Source organism: Osmerus eperlanus, chromosome 2, assembly GCF_963692335.1.
Source record: "Osmerus eperlanus chromosome 2, fOsmEpe2.1, whole genome shotgun sequence".
Taxonomy (NCBI): domain Eukaryota; kingdom Metazoa; phylum Chordata; class Actinopteri; order Osmeriformes; family Osmeridae; genus Osmerus; species Osmerus eperlanus.
The window spans coordinates 23,356,836-23,378,214 of NC_085019.1; the positions used below are offsets into that span (position 1 = coordinate 23,356,836).

The 21,379-nt window shown below is 39.6% G+C and overlaps 2 protein-coding genes and 1 long non-coding RNA gene across 3 annotated transcripts; all 3 read right to left on the bottom strand.

Moving 5' to 3' along the window:
• Positions 1-1,149: 1,149 nt before the first annotated feature.
• ube2m (ubiquitin conjugating enzyme E2 M) lies at positions 1,150-4,279 on the bottom strand. The gene is made up of 6 exons (XM_062481843.1): positions 3,748-4,279; positions 2,530-2,624; positions 2,333-2,371; positions 2,137-2,240; positions 1,932-1,995; positions 1,150-1,431 (listed from the first exon to the last, which is right to left on the bottom strand). The coding sequence occupies exons 1-6, from the start codon at positions 3,860-3,862 to the stop codon at positions 1,291-1,293; spliced, it is 558 nt and encodes a 185-aa protein (XP_062337827.1). The 5' UTR covers positions 3,863-4,279; the 3' UTR covers positions 1,150-1,290.
• Positions 4,280-4,827: 548 nt separating this feature from the next.
• LOC134035632 (uncharacterized) lies at positions 4,828-11,140 on the bottom strand. Its single transcript, XM_062480451.1, has 8 exons — positions 11,107-11,140; positions 10,486-10,591; positions 10,229-10,299; positions 8,126-10,148; positions 7,788-7,985; positions 7,100-7,171; positions 6,419-6,520; positions 4,828-5,899 (listed from the first exon to the last, which is right to left on the bottom strand). The coding sequence occupies exons 2-8, from the start codon at positions 10,559-10,561 to the stop codon at positions 5,664-5,666; spliced, it is 2,778 nt and encodes a 925-aa protein (XP_062336435.1). The 5' UTR covers positions 10,562-10,591; positions 11,107-11,140; the 3' UTR covers positions 4,828-5,663.
• Positions 11,141-18,505: 7,365 nt separating this feature from the next.
• Positions 18,506-19,773, bottom strand: LOC134036940 (uncharacterized). The gene is made up of 3 exons (XR_009932471.1): positions 19,651-19,773; positions 18,910-19,072; positions 18,506-18,683 (listed from the first exon to the last, which is right to left on the bottom strand). It is a non-coding gene; the product is annotated as an uncharacterized LOC134036940 (long non-coding RNA).
• Between the last annotated feature and the right edge of the window lie 1,606 nt (positions 19,774-21,379).

The following is a 21,379-nucleotide window of genomic DNA, read 5'->3' on the forward strand; positions in this document are numbered from 1 at the left end:
GTACACTGTCATAGGTACTCTCCATTCTTAACTTCTATGGTACTAAAACACAACTTACCTGCTCTAGTCAGACACGTTAGAGAGCATTGATCTGGGTAATATATTCATGTCTGTCTCATTAGTAGTGGCTGTGATGCCATGACTCAGATGTGCGTGGTTAAGCCTGAGAACTGCCTGGCCCACATGCTGTTGACAACTTGTCCCATTTGAATTCCATGATATCAAGTAGCCCAAACCAACAACTAGCAAATAAAACATACTTCATGAACTATAGTTACCCTTGTGGTTTAAAAACAACCTTACCATGTTTTCCTGAATCTAAAAGCCCGGATAGAGTTTGATGAAATGTACCTTTAAACATTCAAACAGCAGCAGTTTGGGTATTGATATTGCAATAATTATAATCCTTCAAGTTAATATTTTATTTAACATAATTCATATTGCAGTCAATGTGAACAGCTGGGATTTCAATATACACAATAGAATTGTAACATTTTAAGCCCCCCTCACCCACTCCATGTAAATCTACCCCCCTCCCCCCTCCCCACCAAAACAATTAAAATAAAAAAAGAAATTCTCCCCTATCCCACAACAGCCCTGCCTGCAAATTACTGATCCATCTGTGTCTTCAGTCAGTCTGTCTACTGCCCTTGTCCTTCTATGGCATGTGTTTATGCTGGGGTAGGTATATGTACCTGAAATACGTGTTCACTTAGAAGCGTATGCCCCACTTAAGATAGTATGAGCATGTGTTCATGTTAAGTTCAGCCGTCACGCTATGTGCGATCAGTCGTACTGAAGGCTCCCACGCTGCAAGGCTCTGGCTGAATGTTGTAGCGTACGTAAACACCAGCAGTTCTTTAGTAAAGGGCTGAGAGTCGAGTTTGTAGATCTGTCTGTCTGTCTGTCTGTCTGTCTAGAGGTGGAAGGATCAGTAGGCATGTCTTATCTTTGCAACAAAACAAAAAACTCTGGTGGGCATCATCATCATCATCATCATCAGCATAGTGGCATTTACCGGTTTATCGATTCTCCGAGCAACATTCACTGACCATCACATCTGCTTCCCATTCCTCTGGACGCTATTCCACCCACCCTCCCTCCCCCGGCCCTCGCCCTCGCCCCCCGCCCCAACCCCCCTCCCCCCCGAGGAGCCCAACGCCCCCACCCCGGCCCCCGCCCCCCCAACGTCCACTCCAGTCAGTGAGTCGGTCAGTGTCTCCGCGCGTGTAAACGGTAAAGCGTCTCGGGGGGGGGGGGGGGAAACTGAAAAGCATCTTGGAAGAGGAGCTACTTCAGACACCGCTCAAAGTAGGTGGCCCCCACGTAGCCCCCCCGCAGGGACCTCTGCACGTTCTGCTCAAACAACCGCCGGTTCGTCTGCAACACCTCTGCTGCCTCCTTATTCAACGGGTCCTCTGGGTTGGGCTCCTGATGGGGAGAGAGAATAAGAGTTCAGACAGGAAGTGGAATTGGGGTCCTTGTTTGTTTAACCCTCGTGCTGCCTTCGGGTCACATGACCCAAAGGTTCATAACGAACCATCGTTGTGTTTACCCAATTTTACCCAATACAAAAACAAATTAAAATAATTTTCTTTTAACCTTTGCAATGTGGGGGGTCTGAGACAGCCCAACGGTTAAAAGAAAATGCTTCACTTTGTCTTTGTATGCGGTAAATCTGTCGCAATACGACGGTGGGTCACAATGACTGATGGGTCAGAATGACCCGAAGATAACACAAGGGTTAAATGTTGTTCGAGTATTGCAAATCGAGATGACAATATTTATAGAAGACCTACGTCCTGAGGGGGGAGACACAGCCGAGCCCAGGCAGAGTTGAGACAGGAAGTGTATTTGTGGTTCTTGTTTGTTTAAATGCAGTTGGAGCGCCACAAATCGAAATCACTGGTTCACAGAAGTAATTTACTCACTAGAAATAGATACTGTAGTCCATATATGATCGAGTTTATTGTCAACACAGGCTTCCAGTCCTCTCTGGAAGATAATAAAATATGCAAGTAAGTAAAACCGTATGAAAAAAAAAAATACTGTATATATATATATGAAAAACATGAAGAAATTAGATCCTTTTTCACTCATAAGTTGTGTTATTGGTTTGTGTGCGGTATTGATCACCTTAAGATATTTAGGCAGACATTTCCTTCCAGGTCGATGTTGGGATGGTACACCATAGTGTCACACTTCACCTTGGGTGGGTCGTGGGGGTAGCCTTGTCCTACCTAGGACACACAAACACCAACGAAGAAAAAGACCCCACTTTCACCGTCTCCTCCCACGATGACCTCACAACATACCCCGTCTGTGATCTTACCTTAAAGCTGAAGACAAACTTGCCACCCTTGTAAAAACCCTGGATAACGGAGAGAGAGAGAGAGAGAGAGAGATTATTTTACGACTACGTTTTTATCCTCCATACACTCAGAAATCTCACTCTCTGTTTGCACGAACACACAGTAAATAAGCAGCGCCAGCAAAGTGCCCCGGCACTCCTGGAGCGCAGGCCCTCACCTCATCTGGGGAGATGATGAGTCTGAAGTTGAGCAGGTCGTCTTCGTCAAGAAAGTCAATCTCACATGTTTTGGGCAGATTCAGCTCATTGATATCTTTTGGATGAAGAGAAAAGGCACATTGTGAAATATTGTTTCGTCAACGATATCCAAATTATACTTTCTGACCATTTTAAAATGAGGCAAAGCACTCACTCCGTCTAACATTTAACAGTGCTGTGCATATAGGTCTAACTACCGGATCCTGTGATAAAAACAGACTCCCCTTATCATGTAAATCCATATAAGTCTTTAAAAGTTTTACTAAACACTGATGTCATGCCACCAGTCATGGATACACCAAACACATTGCCTTTAAAAGCCTTTTGCTTTACAAAATGACGCTCTAGAACAATGTTGAGAATAATTAACTACTGGGTTTCTATGTTTCAATTTGGTCTTCATCTCACAGAATAGCTAAGAGATTATTATTACACAGTGGATGTAGATGAACAGGGCCCATTCTCAATTTAAGATCCTCACACTTAGGCTACATTGTAGCCTGACACATGTTATTCTTATTTAATAGTTGTATAGCGAGTGTCCACACTGTCGAAGCAAACAGTCAACAATTATCTAGCACTACTAGGTTATTATCTAAAGAGCGATTGTATCCTGTTTCAAAGAGAAGTACACGTTTCTAGCTGACAACCTGCCTGTTTTATCTGATATATTTTACATACTTACTGCTACTTAGATCTCCATGTTGGCTAGCTAGCTAGCCCCCTGGTAAAAAGATAAATGAACAACTTGTACACTTTAAATGCAGAAGAAGAAAAACGTCAAGCTTGATACCCTGATTGATAGTTTATGAATAAAAACACCACCAGACAATAAACACCTTTCAGTGAAATTAGATATTTGGCTAGTTAACGCCAGTTAGCTAAATGATCTGACGAGTTCGTGGCTTCTTCACCATCTCCAGTCTGCGACGTTTGGGTTTTGTTTTCAAATTAGGAAGCTAGGCTTGCTAGCCACAGCTAGCAATGGGTTAGCTACCTATGCTAGCAATGGGTTAGCTACCTATGCTAACCCTCTGCATTTTAATAATGACAATGCACACCATCTTACGCTGTGTGTCTTTATTAAACTTATGGGGAGACACGTTAATATGAAGTATACGTTTGTGTTTACGTGAATGATTTTCTAAATAAACAAGCTGGAGACAATCCAAGCCTACCTTTCTGTACTCGAAGCTGGGCCGCGCTTAGTTTTTTACCCCCGGCTCCTGTTCTGTTTCCTCCCGCAGATTCCTCGTCTTTCTTCTGCTGCTTCAGAGAAAAGAGCTTAATCATCTTCACTTATTTGTTTATTGGATATCTATATCTCACTTCCTTCGATTGTATGTTATTGTTTTTTTTCCTCTTTCGGCTTCAATGTAGAAGGAGCCAAATGAGTCTGTAGAGCACCGTTAGCTATGTTGTTGGAGCCGGTGCGTCTCTGCCACAGTATCGGAAGAGCTGCCTAGCCTAGTTAGCACTGCGTGATTCAGGGTGCTGTGTACGAGGCCAAGCTACCAGCAGAGGGTGGGGAAGGAGTTCAAAAATATAGGTAGGCTACAGTTTGAGTACGATGATGTGAAGGCACATTGATTAACAATGTGTCAATCCAACAGAGCTGAAATGCTGAGGTATAAGAGGCTTGTAAATGACTTCCCTCAAATCAGTGGATGATGGTAGAGTTGCACGGAATTTCACTGATGTTGACGGTGAAAACTGCTTGTCGGGCAGGTGCACCACAGGACAGCTATGTCACAGAACATTGTTTAGTAAAGCTTAAAGGGCCATAAGCAACAGTATTATATGCAGAGAAGTAAAGTAACAAAATAACTTTGGATTTTTTTCTTTAATTTATGTCTAATTTTAACTTAAAATGTAACCTTGAAAACTTTCTTCTCATGGCAAAATGAACTATTTTTGCTATTTCCCCATGGAATAACTTAAAACAGAAGGTGTCCACAACTGGTCTGGGAACCAGACGAATTTGCGAGCTCATGTTTTATACGCATTTGATGATTGGTCTAGCGATGCATGTCCAGCCCACAACCACCTCACAATAATACTGAACATATTACAGGAAGTTGCAATCTACCAGGTCTGTGAAGTCAAATTGAATCATTTTTAACTGAATCTATCCCAGATTCTCTAAGCAGATGATGTCTCCCCCCTCCACACACACACACATTCACACACGCACATTCACACACGCACACACACACTCACACACACACACACATACTGGTGTTGGTGAATTAGAGGGACAATTTTTTCATACCAGTTTTTTGCAACACTAAACTGGCACCTCTTTCCACTTATGCTAGAAAGATGTAGTAAATCTTCAAAAATTCAGTTTGAGCCATACAACACAAATCTCACTTCAAAATGTAGATACACACATCAGAACTCAAGATACAAGAACCTGACGCAATGCTGTATTAAGAGGACAAAAGATAATGAGGTACTTAGCTCCGCCCATGACACAAAGAGTAATTGCCAGGACCAAATTTATTTATCAGGACCATAACCATACACATACACAAACGTTACGTTTCTGTGTATTAAAAAGGCCAAACATGGATAAATGGAATATGAATAAACAGAAAGTATTAGACTGGATTTTACAGCGCCTTCACTAACCCTGCGTGTCCACTACAGCGGAGCGGGCGGCGCGTTGGTGTCGGCTTTCAATTCATTTTCAATGAAACCGGGCGTTGACGCTCCCAATGCCCTACGCAAGCGTCAACGCCCGATTTCATTGGAAATGAATTGGAAGCCGACACCAACGCGCCACTCCGCTCCGCTGTAGTTGACACGCACCGTAAGTATCAGAGCAACAGAATCCTATTTGTGAACAGAAAGGAACATTTATAAATGGCCAAACAATATATACTGTAAAACGTTTATATATTCTGTTGAACAGCCAGTTTGCCATTATAACTGGAACACGGTCAGCCCTCCTCCTGCCTCCACAAGATGAAATATTTAAATTGTCCACCAGTGATATCATCAGAACACAGAGATTACTTCTGGTCTCACCCTTAATATCCCATGTGTCCTGATGATATCACTGATGGACAATTCATCACATTCCCATATTCTATCCAGGATTTTCTTTTCTTTTCAAAGTTACGCCCCGATTCCTTACAAAATCCCTTATGTTTTGAATAGAGCGACCAGCCAGAGCAGGATCTTCAGCCTTCTTGCATTGCTGGCATTCAATCATAGTGGCCAGTTTCCCCTTTTTGATGTGTTCGCCAAAATGTCTCATGACTGCGGCAACCTCCATGGGAGACCATAGATGCTTTTTTGCTCTCCTGGCACTTTCCAGAGATACTAGAAAAAAGACAAATAAATCATTAATGAAAAAAAACTCCACTGTAAACAGCTCCGAACAGCTCTTGTTCAGATATAGTTTTTCCCAAAACTAGCGACCCCAGACCCAACCCAATTTTTTTGTGGGCGGGGCTAAATTGGGCTGGCACCCAGGCTAATCCCACTCAGTACCATCTTACTGACTTCACCAAAATATTTTTTTCTACAGGTGCAGCATCGGCCCAATGGTTGAGAACCCTGGTTTAATAAATCTAACTTAATAACCAAATTAGAAAATATATATTCCCATTGCTTTGCTAATTACAGTTTTTTGGTGCTTTGTATTTTGAAAAAATATAACTGAGAATGCATTACGGATTAAAATTGGCATAGAGAAAGTAGTATAAACAGTATCTTGCAGAAATAAGAGAATGGTCATCATATTGCCTTTGGGTGGTATGGATAATTTCTTTTTACCATTCTTCAGTACCTGTCAATAACTTGGTGTTTAGTGACTTGAGTATGTGTTTTCGCATTTACCAGAATGTTTCTTTGTGTTCTTTTTTCTGCTGGGCTCTTTTTCCTTCTTTTTTAGTCTTCTGTTGGGTTCTTCCGCCTTAGCATCAGTGTGTTTACTTTGTGCTGAAATGAAGAAAGGATTAAACAAAAAAATAACAATGGATGAGCATTTATTTGTTGTAGGTAGGGTCGTTAAATAGTAGTAGTTAAATAGTCCAAGATGCTCCTTTATGGGGTTAAGCAACTGATGGATAAATAACAAATAAATTCACTGTAAAGCACTTAGGCTGGAACAACGTTTTGGAATTGCTGGAACATTATTTGCTTATAAGTTGATTTGTCATTGTGAATGATATGATAAGTGCTTTTATTTTGAAGTGCAAGCCAAGGCACTGTAGTTGCTGTCGTGCATACTGAAAAGCAGCAGCCAAGCCTATATGTTCATTGTTGCACTGTTACGTATACAATGAGTAAATTGTTAGATTGAAAAGAATGTCCTGGTCATCAGTTAATACTACTACATCTGTAATCTACATTCACATCTTTTGAAAATTAGCTTACATGCCTCCCATTTATCTGAACTGTTGCCGTGACAACAAAATTGAAACGAGTGAAGAGGGTCTGAATCCACAATGCATTATTTCATAGCCTAAAAGCAATCAAAGAAGGTGACATGTCAGTAGACTGAGGATAAGGGCTAACCTTGTGATAATGGCGCAGACATGCCTGGAGGTTCCTCGATAGGTTGCCCGGCCATCAACAGTCCTGCACAATCTGTAATAAGATATAATATACTTCATTACATACATAGAAATAACAAAGATGAGTATTACAGAGAAAGTTTGGTTAACTTGCCATGTGCAAAGGTAATGTTTACTCTTCTAATAATAATGAGATATCTTATGGTTATATGCCTTTTCCACTGAAATATGAATTCCATGGGACTGAATTTCATTTGGCACATGCAGTCAAGTTTGGACAAAAGCAGACTTTCACAGAATAAACCAGGAAACGTTGATCTAATTGGCATACGGCACCCTTTGCCATCTTTGTATATGACTTCATAGAGGCCCACGAGTAGAATGCAAACCAACTGTGGATGTCTGTTTGCATGAGCACTCAATTGCTATCTGGGGACAAGTCATTCAGGCCCTTACCATTTTCTAGTATTTCAGATATAAATTAACGCCCCCTTTAATATATGTCTGAAATACTAGAAAACAGTAAGAAATTTTAGTTACCGACTTGACAGTGAAATTAAAATTGGTTAGGAATACAACAGAACATGTAGTTACACTGTTAAAAGTCTAACCATCTGGTTAGACTATATATATATATATATATATATATATATATATATATATATATATATACACCACACTGTCCTTACCAGTCTGTGGATATGTGAGATTTCCTTCATCGACCTCAATCTCAGCACCGACCTCAATCTCAGCACCGACCTCACTCTCAGCACCGACCTCACTCTCAGCACCGACCTCACTCTCAGCACCGACCTCACTCTCAGCATCGACCTCACTCTCAGCATCGACCTCACTCTCAGCATCGACCTCACTCAACTCTAGGTTGTCTAATAAAATAAATTATATTGCCTTAATGAATTATGAGGTTAAAGTGCTATAAATTGCACAATGTGTGTTCCATTTTGCTACCATACATTTGCTAAAAACAGGTCTAATTTTTTATGTAAACAACTCTAAATGGCATTACCTTCAATTTCAATCTCGTCCAGTGTTTTGCCTTGAAGGTTTCCGAGAGACCCTTTCTCCATGGCAAGCAGCAGTTTGGATATTTTGGCCAGCTGGGTAGTAGCCTCAGGAAGTCTGTAATATTCACGATGAACGCGAATATCGTGGCCAAGGAAGTTAGCAACTTGGTCCAACTCGTGATTCTTGAGGTTCAAGATCTGAGACAAAGTTGCAACATGTTTGCGTAATTGTGTTGACCTGAGGAGCTCAGGTTTTTCGGCCCCACATTCACTGGCATAAAGCCTCAAACAGTCCTGTCCTCTGTAGGGAGTCAGACAATGAGGTATGGCAAAAAGGAACTGGTTTTCTGCCAGAACACCACAGTCTTTTCTTTTTTCTATTAGGCGTGTTATGGCATTCACCATGTCTGGTGAAAGTAACACTGCAACCTTCCGGCCTCTTTTACCCCTTAATTCAACACGACTAAAGTGTTGACAAAGGTGAAGTTCAAATTCTGTCAGTCCAATTGCAACGTCCTTATGCAGGGCACTTGTGTCTCTCTCCAGAAAGCCATTCATCGGCATCTTTGAAATTTCTCCCCCTCTTCTCCTGTTAAAAAGTATTACATTTGCCATGGTGGCTTTACACAGTTGACTATATGATTTTGATGAACTATGGTCTTCCAAGTCTTTCAATGCTTGTTCTGTAGTCTTCTCCAGATGTCTGTGAAGACGTTGAACATCTTCTGTGAAAGGAAGAGTGGAAGGCTTGTTAAACTTCCGCTCGTTCAGCGTTATTAAAGCGATGTGAGAGATGTGTTCAGACCACTTTGTAGCATAGAGAGTTTTAAAACTCTGGGTTGACTTTATCAGCGTACTGTCTTCTGCCATGAGTGCTCTGCAATGTAAAATATCACAGACTTTCCGTAGTGCGTGACCTAACTTTAGAGCAAGGCTTGGAGTATCGAAGCGGTTCTTTTCTTCATCATGCCCACATACTTTCTTGACCGCTTTGATGAGCACATCAAAATTTGCAGGTCTCACAGCATCCTCAAGAGTAAGTATTGAGAATTCCTTGCGAAGCGTAAGCAGAAGTCTTCCAGAGTCTCTGAGTTGCTGGCGAATGTACTGATGTTTGGTGGGATCCTGTCCATATTTGTTGAAGAATGATTGGGCCAGCTGAAGAATGGAGAAGTCACTTCGCACAGTAGAAGTTATCTCATCGTCTTTCATAACAGCTAATATGTTCCAAACACCTGGTGATATCTGCTGACACAGAGCTGACTCATTCATAGAGGCCAAAGACAAAACATTTTTTCTTCCAATCTCTGAAGTAGCTTCTACTGGTTTTGAAGAACATTTTCGAACATGTCGCCACAGATCTCGCCGGAGAAATAATGCCTGGCAGTACATGCAGTGAATGTAGTCTTTTGCATTGTACTTTTTCTTTGATGTGCGTCTTAGTTTTAGTGATCCAACTCCGCTCACCAAGACCTCCGAGTTATGACTGTGGTTTCCCTTGTTGCGAAGCTTTATAAGCATTTGCATACGTTTTTTGGACCTCTTGGGAAGACTTAAAACATGAGCAACATCTGCATGTGTATTCTCATGAGTTTTTAAGTGACGTGTAAACTTTGTCTGCATCTTTCCACAAATGTAGCAGTAAGTTCTATTTTTGAGCAAGGATGATGTGTTTTCTGCTCTAGCATCAGCACCATCATCAACAATGCCTTCGGCATCAGCGTTTCCTACTTTGGCAGTAACTCTTAGAACTTCAAGCTGAGTTGTGCTGATCATATCTTCAGGTAATGATTCTGCAGCTTCAGAAATTGACTCTCTGTCTTCCTCTACAAAACTTCCTTGGTGGTGTCTTTTCTTTTTGGAAGCAGACTTGCTGGTGGAGACCTCACAATTCTGTACTTGTTTGTGACTGAAATCTAAAGGCTCTGATCTGTCATCCCACGAGCTGTTTGATCCATCTATGGAATCAGGAACATACTCCTCTTCTGATGATGCCGCCTCACTTGAACTTTGTTCTGCACAGACCTGATAATGATTAAAAAAACATTTATATTTTGTATACTTGGAAAGCATTTCACCGAGAATAATTCTACTAAAAAGCTTACCACTTGCAGAAGTTCAGTGATGTCCACCTTGTGTTTAACATAACACTTTTTGTGCCAGGACTGATTGCAAACTAGAAAGATAAAATTAAGAATTTATAAAGGAAGGCAGCATGGTAAGTACTTAGTCAGTGCAGCAGCAAATGGCTAATTTTGAACATACAGCACAGCTACACATGGAATCGTTTTTTGGAAAAGTGTTCCTGTGGAATCACGTTCAAAAGATACAGATGAACCCCCCTCCATTCTCAAAAAATTACCTTTACATCTCACACCACTCCATTTCAGAGGCGAAAAAGGTCCTCCACATGTAACACATTTTTCTAAACTTGACATTTCGTCAGGGATGACATCATGATCACAGTCCTGTTGACAAAAAAAAAAAGTGTAATCGTAAGACAGGAATTTTATTCTAACGAACACTTGTGTAGTGTAGAAAATCAAAACCAATTAATAGTTTGTACAATTTTCCTATTTTAACATGAATTAAGGATGAAAGTGACATGATTTGTATGTGTTATATTCCCTGTTGTCAATGAAATTGTTTAGAAATAAACTTAAAACCTTAAATCTACATTAACGATTAAAAAATTATACACCTGTAATTAAAAAAAAATGATTAAAAAAAAAAAACACAACACAGCATTTTCTTCAACAGAACAAACTAACTAACAAACTAAAACAGAATAAAAACATACACTCACTGAGGAAAAGTTTGGACCCAACTTCTCATCCTCATTAAACTGAGAAGGTGGATCTAAACTTTTGACTGGTAGTGTACATCTTAACATACAGAGCTTTAGAAGATTGAAGTGGATTTATAGTCTTCATAATGTATTAACTTTTATTTAAAATTTAAAGTCTTAAAAGATGAAAATTACCTCTAGTGTGTTGCCTGAAAAGGATCCGCATGCGTCCACATCCTCAGCCTGACATGGCATCTCTTTGGAGATCTGAAATGTAAAGAACAATCACTGAATGTGAGTTTGTTTCTCATGTACAAAACTCAGTCCTCCTTATTCCTGCACCTTACATGTTGAGTATTACACAGGACCTGTGTGTCTGTGCACTTCTAAATGTACTTTCATTCCTTTGTACATGTCATTTCAAAACTCAGTCCTCCTTATTCCTGCACCTTACATATTAAGGTTACATCGTACCTGTGTGTCTGAATACTGCTGAATATCATTCTCATGACTTTATTTCAGACAATAAATATGCCTTAAAAGATGAAAATTACCTCTAGTGTGTTGCCTGAAAAGGATCCGCATGCGTCCACATCCTCAGCCTGACATGGCATCTCTTTGGAGATCTGAAATGTAAAGAACAATCACTGAATGTGAGTTTGTTTCTCATGTACAAAACTCAGTCCTCCTTATTCCTGCACCTTACATGTTGAGTATTACACAGGACCTGTGTGTCTGTGCACTTCTAAATGTACTTTCATTCCTTTGTACATGTCATTTCAAAACTCAGTCCTCCTTATTCCTGCACCTTACGTGTTGAGTATTACACAGGACCTGTGTGTCTGCGCACTTCTAAATGTACTTGTATTCCTTTGTACGTGTAATTTCAAAACTCAGTCCTCCAAATTCCTGCACCTTACATATTAAGGTTACATCGTACCTGTGTGTCTGAATACTGCTGAATATCATTCTCATGACTTTATTTCAGACAATAAATATGCCTTAAAAGATGAAAATTACCTCTAGTGTGTTGCCTGAAAAGGATCCGCATGCGTCCACATCCTCAGCCTGACATGGCATCTCTTTGGAGATCTGAAATGTAAAGAACAATCACTGAATGTGAGTTTGTTTCTCATGTACAAAACTCAGTCCTCCTTATTCCTGCACCTTACGTGTTGAGTATTACACAGGACCTGTGTGTCTGCGCACTTCTAAATGTACTTTCATTCCTTTGTACATGTCATTTCAAAACTCAGTCCTCCTTATTCCTGCACCTTACGTGTTGAGTATTACACAGGACCTGTGTGTCTGCGCACTTCTAAATGTACTTGTATTCCTTTGTACGTGTAATTTCAAAACTCAGTCCTCCAAATTCCTGCACCTTACATATTAAGGTTACATCGTACCTGTGTGTCTGAATACTGCTGAATATCATTCTCATGACTTTATTTCAGACAATAAATATGCCTTAAAAGATGAAAATTACCTCTAGTGTGTTGCCTGAAAAGGATCCGCATGCGTCCACATCCTCAGCCTGACATGGCATCTCTTTGGAGATCTGAAATGTAAAGAACAATCACTGAATGTGAGTTTGTTTCTCATGTACAAAACTCAGTCCTCCTTATTCCTGCACCTTACATGTTGAGTATTACACAGGACCTGTGTGTCTGTGCACTTCTAAATGTACTTTCATTCCTTTGTACATGTCATTTCAAAACTCAGTCCTCCTTATTCCTGCACCTTACGTGTTGAGTATTACACAGGACCTGTGTGTCTGCGCACTTCTAAATGTACTTGTATTCCTTTGTACGTGTAATTTCAAAACTCAGTCCTCCAAATTCCTGCACCTTACATATTAAGGTTACATCGTACCTGTGTGTCTGAATACTGCTGAATATCATTCTCATGACTTTATTTCAGACAATAAATATGCCTTAAAAGATGAAAATTACCTCTAGTGTGTTGCCTGAAAAGGATCCGCATGCGTCCACATCCTCAGCCTGACATGGAATCTCTTTGGAGATCTGAAATGTAAAGAACAATCACTGAATGTGAGTTTGTTTCTCATGTACAAAACTCAGTCCTCCTTATTCCTGCACCTTACATGTTGAGTATTACACAGGACCTGTGTGTCTGCGCACTTCTAAATGTACTTTCATTCCTTTGTACATGTCATTTCAAAACTCAGTCCTCCTTATTCCTGCACCTTACGTGTTGAGTATTACACAGGACCTGTGTGTCTGCGCACTTCTAAATGTACTTGTATTCCTTTGTACGTGTAATTTCAAAACTCAGTCCTCCAAATTCCTGCACCTTACATATTAAGGTTACATCGTACCTGTGTGTCTGAATACTGCTGAATATCATTCTCATGACTTTATTTCAGACAATAAATATGCCTTAAAAGATGAAAATTACCTCTAGTGTGTTGCCTGAAAAGGATCCGCATGCGTCCACATCCTCAGCCTGACATGGCATCTCTTTGGAGATCTGAAATGTAAAGAACAATCACTGAATGTGAGTTTGTTTCTCATGTACAAAACTCAGTCCTCCTTATTCCTGCACCTTACGTGTTGAGTATTACACAGGACCTGTGTGTCTGCGCACTTCTAAATGTACTTTCATTCCTTTGTACATGTCATTTCAAAACTCAGTCCTCCTTATTCCTGCACCTTACGTGTTGAGTATTACACAGGACCTGTGTGTCTGCGCACTTCTAAATGTACTTGTATTCCTTTGTACGTGTAATTTCAAAACTCAGTCCTCCAAATTCCTGCACCTTACATATTAAGGTTACATCGTACCTGTGTGTCTGAATACTGCTGAATATCATTCTCATGACTTTATTTCAGACAATAAATATGCCTTAAAAGATGAAAATTACCTCTAGTGTGTTGCCTGAAAAGGATCCGCATGCGTCCACATCCTCAGCCTGACATGGCATCTCTTTGGAGATCTGAAATGTAAAGAACAATCACTGAATGTGAGTTTGTTTCTCATGTACAAAACTCAGTCCTCCTTATTCCTGCACCTTACGTGTTGAGTATTACACAGGACCTGTGTGTCTACGCACTTCTAAATGTACTTGTATTCCTTTGTACGTGTAATTTCAAAACTCAGTCCTCCAAATTCCTGCACCTTACATATTAAGGTTACATCGTACCTGTGTGTCTGAATACTGCTGAATATCATTCTCATGACTTTATTTCAGACAATAAATATGCCTTAAAAGATGAAAATTACCTCTAGTGTGTTGCCTGAAAAGGATCCGCATGCGTCCACATCCTCAGCCTGACATGGCATCTCTTTGGAGATCTGAAATGTAAAGAACAATCACTGAATGTGAGTTTGTTTCTCATGTACAAAACTCAGTCCTCCTTATTCCTGCACCTTACATGTTGAGTATTACACAGGACCTGTGTGTCTGTGCACTTCTAAATGTACTTTCATTCCTTTGTACATGTCATTTCAAAACTCAGTCCTCCTTATTCCTGCACCTTACGTGTTGAGTATTACACAGGACCTGTGTGTCTGCGCACTTCTAAATGTACTTGTATTCCTTTGTACGTGTAATTTCAAAACTCAGTCCTCCAAATTCCTGCACCTTACATATTAAGGTTACATCGTACCTGTGTGTCTGAATACTGCTGAATATCATTCTCATGACTTTATTTCAGACAATAAATATGCCTTAAAAGATGAAAATGACCTCTAGTGTGTTGCCTGAAAAGGATCCGCATGCGTCCACATCCTCAGCCTGACATGGCATCTCTTTGGAGATCTGAAATGTAAAGAACAATCACTGAATGTGAGTTTGTTTCTCATGTACAAAACTCAGTCCTCCTTATTCCTGCACCTTACGTGTTGAGTATTACACAGGACCTGTGTGTCTGCGCACTTCTAAATGTACTTTCATTCCTTTGTACATGTCATTTCAAAACTCAGTCCTCCTTATTCCTGCACCTTACGTGTTGAGTATTACACAGGACCTGTGTGTCTGCGCACTTCTAAATGTACTTGTATTCCTTTGTACGTGTAATTTCAAAACTCAGTCCTCCAAATTCCTGCACCTTACATATTAAGGTTACATCGTACCTGTGTGTCTGAATACTGCTGAATATCATTCTCATGACTTTATTTCAGACAATAAATATGCCTTAAAAGATGAAAATTACCTCTAGTGTGTTGCCTGAAAAGGATCCGCATGCGTCCACATCCTCAGCCTGACATGGCATCTCTTTGGAGATCTGAAATGTAAAGAACAATCACTGAATGTGAGTTTGTTTCTCATGTACAAAACTCAGTCCTCCTTATTCCTGCACCTTACATGTTGAGTATTACACAGGACCTGTGTGTCTGTGCACTTCTAAATGTACTTTCATTCCTTTGTACATGTCATTTCAAAACTCAGTCCTCCTTATTCCTGCACCTTACGTGTTGAGTATTACACAGGACCTGTGTGTCTGCGCACTTCTAAATGTACTTGTATTCCTTTGTACGTGTAATTTCAAAACTCAGTCCTCCAAATTCCTGCACCTTACATATTAAGGTTACATCGTACCTGTGTGTCTGAATACTGCTGAATATCATTCTCATGACTTTATTTCAGACAATAAATATGCCTTAAAAGATGAAAATTACCTCTAGTGTGTTGCCTGAAAAGGATCCGCATGCGTCCACATCCTCAGCCTGACATGGCATCTCTTTGGAGATCTGAAATGTAAAGAACAATCACTGAATGTGAGTTTGTTTCTCATGTACAAAACTCAGTCCTCCTTATTCCTGCACCTTACGTGTTGAGTATTACACAGGACCTGTGTGTCTGCGCACTTCTAAATGTACTTGTATTCCTTTGTACGTGTAATTTCAAAACTCAGTCCTCCAAATTCCTGCACCTTACATATTAAGGTTACATCGTACCTGTGTGTCTGAATACTGCTGAATATCATTCTCATGACTTTATTTCAGACAATAAATATGCCTTAAAAGATGAAAATTACCTCTAGTGTGTTGCCTGAAAAGGATCCGCATGCGTCCACATCCTCAGCCTGACATGGCATCTCTTTGGAGATCTGAAATGTAAAGAACAATCACTGAATGTGAGTTTGTTTCTCATGTACAAAACTCAGTCCTCCTTATTCCTGCACCTTACGTGTTGAGTATTACACAGGACCTGTGTGTCTGCGCACTTCTAAATGTACTTTCATTCCTTTGTACATGTCATTTCAAAACTCAGTCCTCCTTATTCCTGCACCTTACGTGTTGAGTATTACACAGGACCTGTGTGTCTGCGCACTTCTAAATGTACTTGTATTCCTTTGTACGTGTAATTTCAAAACTCAGTCCTCCAAATTCCTGCACCTTACATATTAAGGTTACATCGTACCTGTGTGTCTGAATACTGCTGAATATCATTCTCATGACTTTATTTCAGACAATAAATATGCCTTAAAAGATGAAAATTACCTCTAGTGTGTTGCCTGAAAAGGATCCGCATGCGTCCACATCCTCAGCCTGACATGGCATCTCTTTGGAGATCTGAAATGTAAAGAACAATCACTGAATGTGAGTTTGTTTCTCATGTACAAAACTCAGTCCTCCTTATTCCTGCACCTTACATGTTGAGTATTACACAGGACCTGTGTGTCTGTGCACTTCTAAATGTACTTTCATTCCTTTGTACATGTCATTTCAAAACTCAGTCCTCCTTATTCCTGCACCTTACGTGTTGAGTATTACACAGGACCTGTGTGTCTGCGCACTTCTAAATGTACTTGTATTCCTTTGTACGTGTAATTTCAAAACTCAGTCCTCCAAATTCCTGCACCTTACATATTAAGGTTACATCGTACCTGTGTGTCTGAATACTGCTGAATATCATTCTCATGACTTTATTTCAGACAATAAATATGCCTTAAAAGATGAAAATTACCTCTAGTGTGTTGCCTGAAAAGGATCCGCATGCGTCCACATCCTCAGCCTGACATGGCATCTCTTTGGAGATCTGAAATGTAAAGAACAATCACTGAATGTGAGTTTGTTTCTCATGTACAAAACTCAGTCCTCCTTATTCCTGCACCTTACGTGTTGAGTATTACACAGGACCTGTGTGTCTGCGCACTTCTAAATGTACTTGTATTCCTTTGTACGTGTAATTTCAAAACTCAGTCCTCCAAATTCCTGCACCTTACATATTAAGGTTACATCGTACCTGTGTGTCTGAATACTGCTGAATATCATTCTCATGACTTTATTTCAGACAATAAATATGCCTTAAAAGATGAAAATTACCTCTAGTGTGTTGCCTGAAAAGGATCCGCATGCGTCCACATCCTCAGCCTGACATGGCATCTCTTTGGAGATCTGAAATGTAAAGAACAATCACTGAATGTGAGTTTGTTTCTCATGTACAAAACTCAGTCCTCCTTATTCCTGCACCTTACGTGTTGAGTATTACACAGGACCTGTGTGTCTGCGCACTTCTAAATGTACTTTCATTCCTTTGTACATGTCATTTCAAAACTCAGTCCTCCTTATTCCTGCACCTTACGTGTTGAGTATTACACAGGACCTGTGTGTCTGCGCACTTCTAAATGTACTTGTATTCCTTTGTACGTGTAATTTCAAAACTCAGTCCTCCAAATTCCTGCACCTTACATATTAAGGTTACATCGTACCTGTGTGTCTGAATACTGCTGAATATCATTCTCATGACTTTATTTCAGACAATAAATATGCCTTAAAAGATGAAAATTACCTCTAGTGTGTTGCCTGAAAAGGATCCGCATGCGTCCACATCCTCAGCCTGACATGGCATCTCTTTGGAGATCTGAAATGTAAAGAACAATCACTGAATGTGAGTTTGTTTCTCATGTACAAAACTCAGTCCTCCTTATTCCTGCACCTTACATGTTGAGTATTACACAGGACCTGTGTGTCTACGCACTTCTAAATGTACTTGTATTCCTTTGTACGTGTAATTTCAAAACTCAGTCCTCCAAATTCCTGCACCTTACATATTAAGGTTACATCGTACCTGTGTGTCTGAATACTGCTGAATATCATTCTCATTACTTTATTTCAGACAATAAATATGCCTTAAAAGATTAAAATTACCTCTAGTGTGTTGCCTGAAAAGGATCCGCATGCGTCCACATCCTCAGCCTGACATGGCATCTCTTTGGAGATCTGAAATGTAAAGAACAATCACTGAATGTGAGTTTGTTTCTCATGTACAAAACTCAGTCCTCCAAATTCCTGCACCTTACATGTTGAGTATTACAAAGGACTTGTGTGTCTAGACACTAAAATATATCACATACCAGTTAATATTTATAAATATAAGATCAGCATAAATCTATCTACATGTGACAGTTTGTAACATTATAGTACTGGACAAGTTGAAATAGTGTAGTCTGATTAAGTCTTTCTGCAACATTGGCTTTTTTAGGCACTATGCTCATCACTTCTTATATTTTTTACTATATTGACACTGTGTACTACAACTTGATATACCCTTCAAAATTGTGTTCAAAGCTGGTAGAATGATTCTTGACACTATTGTTACAATTCTATATACCTTGCTTCTCCATGGCCAGTCAGAATCACCATAATTATAAGTGATTTCTTCCCCTGGACCAATATCTTTGAGTGCAAATAAACAGAGATAGGGTCTTCCATCCACTCTTGTAACTTTCATTTTGCTGTTTGGATTTGCCTCATCATCATTTACCAGTCTCCCTAATGATCTATCCTCTCTGGCAGCATCAACACTGAAATATCAATTACGCAATAAGAATAATTACACCACGTAAGGAACAGGATTTAGCATATTTAGTGTTGGCATGTCTGAAAAATATTCCTCCACCAACTCAAAATATTCATCTGGCACTGTATTTCATACCTGAAACTACTTTTACTGATGATGAGGCAGAAAATGTTTACATCACTGTGTTAAGATAGAAATTTAGAAAAAAACACTTTAAAACTGTCACATACCATAACTGTTGTCCATTGAACTGGAAATCAAACAAAAAAACCTTGAGTGCATCATGGTAAACTTTCAATCGGTTTTCCTGTTCCTTTCTACTTATGACTTCCCCTCTGTACTCAATAAGGAAATCTCCTTTTTGAAAGCACCGGCAGCTGAACACACCCCGACCTGGAAGTACATATAATAAACTTTAAACAATGCAGAAAATCAGTTAATTGATTTAATTTGATGTCTTTCTGTGATAAGTAAAAAATGTTACAACATTTCTAAAATGTTTCTGTGGATTAATCCATAAACAATTATTAAATAAAGTATCTATCTAGATCAGTGGTTCCCAACCCTGGTCCTCAAGGCACCCTGTCCTGCCTGTTTTAGGTGTTTCCCTGCTCCAACACACCTGATTCAAATGAATGGTCATAAGCAGGCTTCTGCAGAGCTGGATAACGACCCATTCATTTGAATCAGGTGTGTTGGAGCAGGGAAATATCTAAAACATGCAGGACAGGGTGCCTTGAGGACCAGGGTTGGGAACCACTGATCTAGATATACAATTATCTTCCCAAAAATACAAAATAACAGCTTCTATTTTGAGCAGTTGCTTGTCTCCTTTTCAAATAAGAAAGATGTTCTGATCATAAAACAAGATCTATTCTCCTAATGTGCAGTTTAAAAATAGATTATAAGTAAAAAATAAATAAAACATCTTTGCGTAATAAACTCTGTAAACCTTTGCTAAATAAACTCACCTTTAAATGAATTAATATATTTTACATCAAACCCTTCCCTATCTTCACCTAAAGAGCAATAATAACTGGCATCATGTTTGGGATTACTTTTTGCTCTCTGTGGCCTTGTTCCTGCCATCTCCTGCAAAGATCAGATGGTGTTAACTTGAGCAACAACACATTACTGTATACAATATGATTGTATGTGAAAAGTATGAATTATTAATAGTTAGTAATATTAGTAGTAAGTACACCCCTGTTCAGACTGCAGTTTCTTATTACAGACGCTTCCACTAGAGTGAGTTATTTTTCCAAAACGGAAGCTAGCTAGCTTTAGTTAGCATGGAGGGTGCAGAGCACATGCGCTCTCTGAGCCTATAAATGTAACGCTTTTCTTTGGCCAAATATGTGTGTAAAGAATGCTGATATGGGATATGAAACATAACCATTAGCTAGTCAATGTGCAAGCAGCTTCTCTGTTGAATTCATACATTTGTAAATCTGATTCTGAAAGAGTCAGTAGGCCTACGTGCCTCCCCAGCCACGAACCTCACCGCACGTCACTGGCCGCTTGCTAATAACTAGCTAAACTGTCGTAGATCAGATGCTTTGGTGCATCCAAACATCAAGTAACTACACCATTCTTACATAACAATATGTACATAAATGTTTAAGGTATATTAAATGGTTCTTACCTCGTCCTGCACGCAAAGGAATGAAAGGTGTTCAATTAAAGAGTAATGTTTCGCGGCAGAACTTGACGTATTGTACCACGTTGATAGAAGAGGAGGGGTATGACAAAAAAAGAGCATAATGTTTGATTTATTCAGGAACAAGAAAACAATTGACTTACGTAATGTTTTGTTAATTTAATTCAATATTTCAAAATAAATGGTTTATTATACATTTTGCTTTTATTAGGCGGCAACAGTCACATGGTATCTCCCACTATCTTGTTTAACCCTGTATCAGGCAAGTGACTACTTTTGATCACTTCTACTGACCTCCTAAATGATGTCACGGCACCTATTAAAAACAAATTTTTATTTAGAGACATTTTGTGATTGGTATTTGTTATTATTAATTTTCACCCAAATGAGGTAGCTTAAACCCTTTATAAACGTTTCCTTCCTCTGGAAACTGTTGTCTATTGGCAGACACAACACCAGCAGAAAAACATTGTCTGATGTACCTGCCTATAGACTACCTAGACAATCTCCATGTATGCAGAGTAGTGGTATTACCTGGGCATAAGGACCTAATATCAATCTTAATAGTTTTATGCTTACAGCAAAGTAAGTAATCGTGATATATTTGCACTATTTTTTAAATCAATGCTTTTTATTTGGCTCATGGTGGCCCCATTTCTGAGTCAGTATACATAGCCAGTCTTGTTGATTATTTGGCTGAGGGCATTCAGGCTTAAGCAGAACAGCAGTGGGAACAGAGTATCTCTGCATCTCCTTGGTAAATGCTATATTTGATGGAGACTTGTGCGATTGGCTTGGAGTTGGCTGAAGGTTTTGGTGTTCACAGCCTCATCAATATATAGAATAGAAACATCCCCCAGTGGGGGAAATTCAAAATATTTATAAAAAAAAAAACATATATATGAGGCTTTTCAATTTCCAATGATCCTTACTTCTATATTAGTGACAGATTTTACTGGAATCTACTGTACTGGCTGCGCATAGACTCTGCCTTGCCGTGAAGTGGACTGGCTCCTTCACCCCACTGTTCACCTGCTGGA

What these genes read in the sequence shown, in the direction of transcription:
- ube2m (XM_062481843.1), bottom strand. Translation starts at nt 3,862, where the DNA reads ATGATTAAGCTCTTTTCTCTGAAGCAGCAGAAGAAAGACGAGGAATCT. An exon ending in CCAGCTTCGAGTACAGAAAG is followed by an intron (nt 2,625 to 3,747) that starts GTAGGCTTGGAT and finishes TTCATCCAAAAG; the next exon opens with ATATCAATGAGCTGAATCTG. An exon ending in TCATCATCTCCCCAGATGAG is followed by an intron (nt 2,372 to 2,529) that starts GTGAGGGCCTGC and finishes TCCGTTATCCAG; the next exon opens with GGTTTTTACAAGGGTGGCAA.
- LOC134035632 (XM_062480451.1), bottom strand. Translation starts at nt 10,561, where the DNA reads ATGTCAAGTTTAGAAAAATGTGTTACATGTGGAGGACCTTTTTCGCCT. An exon ending in TCACTGAACTTCTGCAAGTG is followed by an intron (nt 10,149 to 10,228) that starts GTAAGCTTTTTA and finishes AATCATTATCAG; the next exon opens with GTCTGTGCAGAACAAAGTTC. An exon ending in GAACACAAAGAAACATTCTG is followed by an intron (nt 5,900 to 6,418) that starts GTAAATGCGAAA and finishes TCTTTTTTCTAG; the next exon opens with TATCTCTGGAAAGTGCCAGG.